This window comes from Leiobunum rupestre, chromosome 6, assembly GCF_980474605.1.
Source record: "Leiobunum rupestre chromosome 6, qqLeiRupe1.1.hap1, whole genome shotgun sequence".
In the NCBI taxonomy this organism is placed as follows: domain Eukaryota; kingdom Metazoa; phylum Arthropoda; class Arachnida; order Opiliones; family Sclerosomatidae; genus Leiobunum; species Leiobunum rupestre.
Window position 1 is genome coordinate 21,578,805 of NC_143389.1, and position 7,366 is coordinate 21,586,170.

A 7,366-nucleotide genomic window follows, 5' to 3' on the forward strand; every position below is an offset into this window, starting at 1 on the left:
ATAACTCTAGACCAATTTTAATTTTAAAGTAATCTGATAATATTTCATAGTCTTAAGGCAAAACTTCAATACGTGTACTTATGTCTGTTTTTATATTCCCTCCAAGAGGTATATTAGAAAAAATTGGGTAGTGGTCGGTTATTTTAGTTTCTAATACTATTTTTTATTAATTTTTTTGCTTCATAAAAAAATTCTTTTGCAGGGGTTACATGTTAAAAGATTTTAAGGATTTATTTACGTTATTTGACATAAAGTTTTCCGTAGGTTTAATGCTTTTTAGCCAAAGATCTCGAATTTTTGTAAATATGAAGCAAATTCTAATCATAGGGGTTTGACAAGGGCCTCTAGATAATCTATACATGAATATATATATATATATATATATATATATATATATATATATATATATAATTCAAAATTTATGTTTTTAATAATAATTTAGGCCTACTATTGTGGCTAAAGTTTCAATTATTACGAATAAATCCTCGTTTTTTAAGTGGGAAATACGTGAAATAACTGAATAAAGGGCTTCATCTGGTGTCATTGGTCAGATTCAACACATATTCAAATCACAAGATATCAGATACAGTAAAGAAAGCTCATCATATCCGTTTATCTCATTTGTTGATTTTTTGAATGGAGCGGGTGTACTTTGTTCTGGAAGAAGACCTGGCGTCTGGTTTTGGTGTTTCAGTGACAACTGTTTTTAATCTAAGTATTACCACTTAAATTACGCTAAAAGATAATACTTAAACTAATGTATTACCTGGTTTGGCTTGCTATGCCGCAGGTTATCAAACTTTATAATAATAATAATAATACCGCAGGTTATCAAACTTGCAACTTAAGGCCCTCGCACACTGGACGGTTGTTAGTCCCAGCAACTGGCGACAACACATCGCACATTACAATAGCAAAATTCGCGCTGACGCTGGTGACCTGCTGCACGGACGAACGTACGTTTCATACCGACTTCAACCTGCTTCAACATTTTGACGCTCCTCTCAGCTTCAGTCTTTGACGTCATGACCTTCCTACTCTTTCTATCCAATATATATTGGCGGATGATGATATGATGTCTATTATTTTATTTAAAAATGTGGGATACGGAAATGGAAAGAATGACGGAGATGACAGTGTTATAATGAAAATTTTATTAATGTTATAAAGGGAAAATCTTATTTTATCGACTATACGAAAACACCCATAAAGATAAAATTTTAAAAGAAAATGGTTGGGAAAATGTTGGAGAGGTTACGTCTAAATCACTGTCAGGTGGGTATTTAATATTTTTCATGTTAAGGTTACTGTTGGAACCATTAATTAAATTATCAAACAATTATTAAAAGGTAATAATAAAATAAAATTACACAGTAATTTTATTTACTAAATATTAAATATAAATATTGTATAATAAAGCTTTATATTGCAAAAAGATGTGGCGGGCTTTACGGGACAAATTTCAAAGGTAATTACGTATTTCTTAACAACCAAGTGGATCAGGAGTGAAAAGCACATGCTTTTTTATAAAAAATTATATGAATGACAAAGAGTAAGAACAATAAAAATAACCAAAAATATTAAATGTATAATTTTTGCCCTTTAATAATTGTTATTTATATTTAAAATATTATTCATGGATACATACTTCTAAATTTCAAAATATTATTAATGAATACATACTTCTAAATTTCAAAATATTATTAATGAATACATACTTCTAAATTTCAAAATATTAATAAGGGATACATACTTCTAAATTTCAAAATATTATTAATGGATACATACTTCTAAATTTCAAAATGTTATTAATGGATACATACTTCTAAATTTCAAAATTTTCCAAAATGAGTTAATTTTTTTACTATTTAAATATAATAATTAGAACTGATTAGAATAGCTTTACGATACGATATTTAACCGCGCTGTAGGACTGAAAGGACGGATACCACAACAAATGCATGCGCGCGCATCCAGTTCTGTTCCTTTTGTCGGTAGTAGCGAACGGACAGTGTGCGATTCTTCGAAAACGAAGCAAACGCCTTCTATTTCTGGCGCTGACGAGAAAAACGTTTTTGTAGTAAAATCGGGAGAAAATATTTAAACCATTGTGCGACGGCCTTTAGACCTGCTCGAGCAGTTATCGATAAATTTCTGCTCAGAATTTTATTTTCTTCAACGTGGCTGATTATCGACACGTCAGAACTATTCATACAAAAACCTGGCGAATTTAAGACAGAAAGGGACACCTGTGCGTCGTAGAAAACCCATAATACGGCTAATAGGCACTGCGACTAACGGGTTTATTAGACTCATATCTGGTTTAAGAATTAACAGAAGAGTGTTGGATTATAGCTTTGTTAGGCTCTGGAGATTCCGTAATCGCTGAGATAGGGGATTCCTTATTGAATATTTTCTAAGTAGTAAAGGTGAAAGGAGTACAACTCAATTCACCTTCATTTCTAAATGCGAAAGCCTAGTTATCTTTAAAAGAAAAACTTGATGATAGCCTCACTTACGACGTTAGACATTCGTTTCCAGCTTGGTTTTCCCTTCCATAAAAACTTGTTGAGGTTAACGGTAATAGTTAGTGTAGGGAGAGGTTAGCTCGCGTTGCATGAAAGGCTGGCCACCATCCTCCTACGAATCGTCATCCAACCACCGGTTTAAAAGCGTTATAAGTCGCTAGATGACTTGGGTCGAAGGTGGTGCCTTGGTATTAGCCTAGCTGATTAGCTGATTAAAAAATTACGAGATATATTTAATAAAATATCAATTTTATTGACAATAAAACAATTGAACTTGAAAAGTTTAAAATCTCATCAATTTCATTTTGTAAATCTCACTTATTTCCTCCCATTTCTTAAAGATCTTATTTGTCAATAAGGTACCCCGCTCGTAGTCAGCGTAGAAAGTCCAAAGATTTTTTGTATTACATAACGCTTTATCGTACAAAATCATTTCACAAAATGGTTGTATATTTCCAGACTCGACTAGGAGATTACACCAAGAAAGACATGTTAAGCTAACTGACTAGTAGATAAAATTATGGTTGCGATCCACTTTTAATTTTTAATTTTCAGTTCTCTTTAAAAAAATCTCTACAAGCGGTGTCTTGGTTTTCAACAGCCTCATCGATACTGATCCCCAACTCTTTGCATTACGATAAAGTTTTAATTTCTAGCAAACCGAAAATGGAATTGTTTCCACAAATCTATCCAGAGAGGCTCCAAACATGGAGGGGTGGGTTTAACACGAAGCCCGACTAAAAATGTAGTTACGTTCTGGCGTATCAATTTTTATTTATTTGTTGCAATATTCTCATTTTAAAGGCCTTCATTGACATATTGGTTTTTAGATAGGTCGGAAAAGTTCAAGATAGTTTTGAGAAAGGCTTTCCAAACTTGTATCTTTAGTTTGCAGATTAATCCAAAGTAAGACGCTGTTTATACGTGCTTTTCTTTCAGTTTTCCCGAAAAGGCAGTTTGATTGTTTTATTTATCGTGTCGTTTCCCACGGTTAAGGCAGCATTCAATGAAAGTTTTTGGGTCTCGGGTATTTGGCTCACTCCAAGCTCTAGCTTTTGGTTTGCACGATTGATCATCGAGTAAATATTTACTTCCTTCCCTTTGGCAATCCAAAATTTACCATAACATGGCACCAAAATGTTTGAAACCGCCGCCTTCGCCGGCTTTGCACCCGCACCAAGCCGAATCCACCAAGCCGGCCGAAAAATATCAACTTTATTTTAATATATACACAGTATATAGCTGCGAAATGTTATTTGGTATTGTAGCTCCTCATCTTTCACGTAATGGAAGCCCTTAATATTCTATAGCCTAATGTGTAAAGTATTTTTTCCCTTATGTCATTATGATGTTTCGTAATGTCGTAGTATTATTTTCATCTGTTTCGACCAGTTTCCTTTAGATAATAATACCTTTTTGTTAACTGCTATTGCTTTGACCTATTAATCTTGGGACACTTATAACATTATTATTTAAGAAACAAAATGAAACAACTATTGCCTATTTTGGATGCCAATTTTATTATAAATAAAGGTATCTTACTTTTTGGTTGTTAAGGGTTAAGTTCAATTTAAACTGAGTGGCCTATTTTCCAAAGCGGAAACCTGAAATGAATCACGTGATTTCGTGACATTTTAATTAGTAGAGAAATACCACTTTTTATTTTATAAAATCAACTATTTATTTTTTTTTATCTGAATATAAGGTCTTTGACAACAAGAGACTGCGGTTTTCTGGTGGTACTAAGAATTATCAGTCAAGAAATAAATTGTGTTTCCTCAAAATATGAAGTCGTAGCTGGTATCCAATTTAAACTAATACATCCGCAACAAAAAACGTTCACCCATCATTCAACAACAACTGTTGATTTCTGCTTAAATAAAAAAAGTGAGCCAATATTGTGTTTTATTCAAGTTGTGTTTACTAATTCGACAAGGAAATGAAATGATATTAATTAATTAATGTAATTATGATTAGGTTTAAAAAATCCTAACTTTGAAATTGTTTGCGTAGGTACATTATAATCATAGTTAAGAAATTAAAATCTAAAAGTGTTAAGGATGGTTCGCCGATTTCTTAGCATTTTGTTAGGAAAATATTAATCACATTGAAATAATTCTACACATTGTTCAAAGCTGTTTCTGTAAAGTCCAGGTTGGCAAATACAGCCGGCTATGCACTGTAAAGTGCAAATCGTGGGGCTCGGATCTTCGCACGTCGGTTGGCAAGCGCTTCCGCAGTCGACATATAACGATCCTTCCACGCAAATTTGAAGACCAGTAGCTGTAAACAAGAAGTTAATATACATAAACATTGTTGATATGTTTAAATCTGGTTTTCATTTAATATTTAATGATATTTGCCACCAGTCATTATAATGCTTTCTCAGCGATAACGTTCTGTGAAAGTTTTATCTCAAAACAAGTTAACCTTCAATTGATTTTACCACACACATGCCCGAGGTGACGCGTGCAAACATCAAGATAAGGTAGGCACGCCCTCTTTTAACTTAACGATTATAATCACCCCATTCGCATTCTGGGTTCGGGAAACTTTTTAATGCGTAATTAGAACGAGACATAAAAACCTGTTTTTAATTTTTTTAATTTCTCACGCTTCACCACGCTCGTGGACTAAGGCACAATAGGTGATTATGAAAAATATCGGTGGTCACGTGATTTGGTTAAGTACTACCAAGTTGAAAGTATCAAAATTGGCCCTTTTTGTAAATTCGTCTGGCTAGTTGGGCAAGGGTTAGCGAGATTTCTATTATTTCATTGTTCAATTTTTCCTTTTTCGTTTTGAGAGAAGTTTGCAAAGTCGTTTAATTAAGGTAATTGATTTATTAAATGAAATATTTTTAAATTCTATCCAAATTGATTTTAATTCATTTTCAGGAATAATGGGAACATGTATGTAAATATAGCCTTGTGACTTCTATTAAAATTGGGCTTGTTTCTTTATCAATACTTGGTCTAGAACTATAAGAAATAAAAAAATATATAATAAATTTGTTAACTTTATGTATTTTAAATAATTTTAAAAAATACTAACTTTTCAAACAATCAATCCATGGTTGGTGCTTTTTACTAAACGCGGACGGCCGCGGGCCTCGGTAGGTGCAGACGAATTTAAGCAGCCGACGCTTTGTCAAAAAATAACCAACTCCCGTGAGCCTCTGCGCGCAATTCTTTTTCATAATCACCTATTTAAATAAATTATCAGCTATAATTATAAATTACCAATTTATTGACACGAGAACGTTTCGTCAGTTTATACGGGCTAATAATTGTTTTATAGACCTTAATCCAAATATTTAAACATTTCTTTGCTAAAATTATACCTTCATTGTCTACTACATTGAATTACCAAACTATATTATCTACTTTAAGTGAAGTTAAAAAAAGGGTAACTACACCAACGGGAAGGCTTAAATACAGCTTTTTTAAAAATCAGTCTAAAATTCTTTTCCAAATATAAAAAAGTCATTTCAACTTAAAATTACTGTTTACCCAACCATTATGACAATTTTTTAACGTGGTTGGCTTCTGCCCATTTATAATATCATCCTCAAAAAGCCCAGAGTTAGGAGAAGCAATTAACGTCAGATTTTTAGTAAACGATTTGGCAATAAAGCCATGTGAGTTCTATAAAATAAATTAGTTTCGCTGTTGATTAGATATTAATTAAATTTTAATACACGGCTTATTTAATAGGTGTAGACTAGAAAACGCGTATGTTTTAGAAGCAAATATTATTGATGATCATACCAATTCGTCTAGCTTCCACTACAAAAATGACGGAAAGTAAGCAGAAGGCAGCAACTGTTTTAATAAACATCCTGATTTCGAATACAGCAAAACCCTAACTGAATTTTCCGATACGAAACCCTTTATATTTGAATTTAAAGTGACAGAAAATATGTCTGATCAATCGAAATACTTTTTAATCATTTATTTTTTATCAGAATGTTTAAAGTTCAAATTTCACGTTATCTCTACCCTTTTCAATAACAAAATACTTTTTGGAATCAACAAAAACCCAAATCTTACCAATTGAGGTTGGAGGTTGATACGTACACTCAGGTCATTGGTATTTAGAAACATTTCTTAAAACCATGTAAAATATTTGATCAAAGTTGTAAAATGAATATGAAAGTATTTGTTACAATTCACGGAAACATAATGAAGGGATATGCCTGTTCTGAAAATTTAAACGCTAGGACGCCGAACAGTGATTGAGCGGCTTTTGTGCAACCTAAGTTTATTTCTAATCACCTGGCGTTTGGTTAAGCAATAGTTATTCAAATTTTACCCTTTTCGGGGAAATAGGCATAGTTCTCAAAACATTTATCAGTTGGAAAAATGAACTTATTGGAAACTTTTCTTAAGAAACCAATTTATTTTTTAATTGTAATGCGTTCAGTATTAACCTCACAAAAACCACCAACATTACCAATAAGTATTCTTGGTCAATGAGTAATTTTTATCTATTATTATTAGATTTTAGGCACGGGTTTAAGTTATTAAATCGCTTAATTTTGGTACACTGAAAATTTTTATAAATTATTAAAATTAAAGGAAAATCATATAAACATTGAAAATACAATTTCCAATGACATGCGGAAATTTCAATTTGAGTACAGTCTGAAAATGTTTTGATAGTTGACATTGAGAAACTAATAATTAATGTTTTCTAAAATATTTTGCCGACACTGAGCGAGTTCGACACATTTCCCAAATTGGTTTCTGTAAAGTCCCGGCCGGCAGATGCATCCGATTATGCACGACAATGTGCAAGATGTCGGACTCGTATTTCTGCACGTTGGTTCACAAGCG

At 32.4% G+C, this 7,366-nt stretch overlaps 1 protein-coding gene across 1 annotated transcript; it reads right to left on the bottom strand.

Moving 5' to 3' along the window:
- Nucleotides 1–4,518: 4,518 nt before the first annotated feature.
- Nucleotides 4,519–6,414, bottom strand: Acp62F (Accessory gland protein 62F). The gene is made up of 2 exons (XM_090178779.1): nucleotides 6,299–6,414; nucleotides 4,519–4,811 (listed from the first exon to the last, which is right to left on the bottom strand). Exons 1-2 carry the CDS (start codon nucleotides 6,366–6,368, stop codon nucleotides 4,627–4,629), a joined length of 255 nt encoding a protein of 84 aa, XP_090034905.1. The 5' UTR covers nucleotides 6,369–6,414; the 3' UTR covers nucleotides 4,519–4,626.
- Between the last annotated feature and the right edge of the window lie 952 nt (nucleotides 6,415–7,366).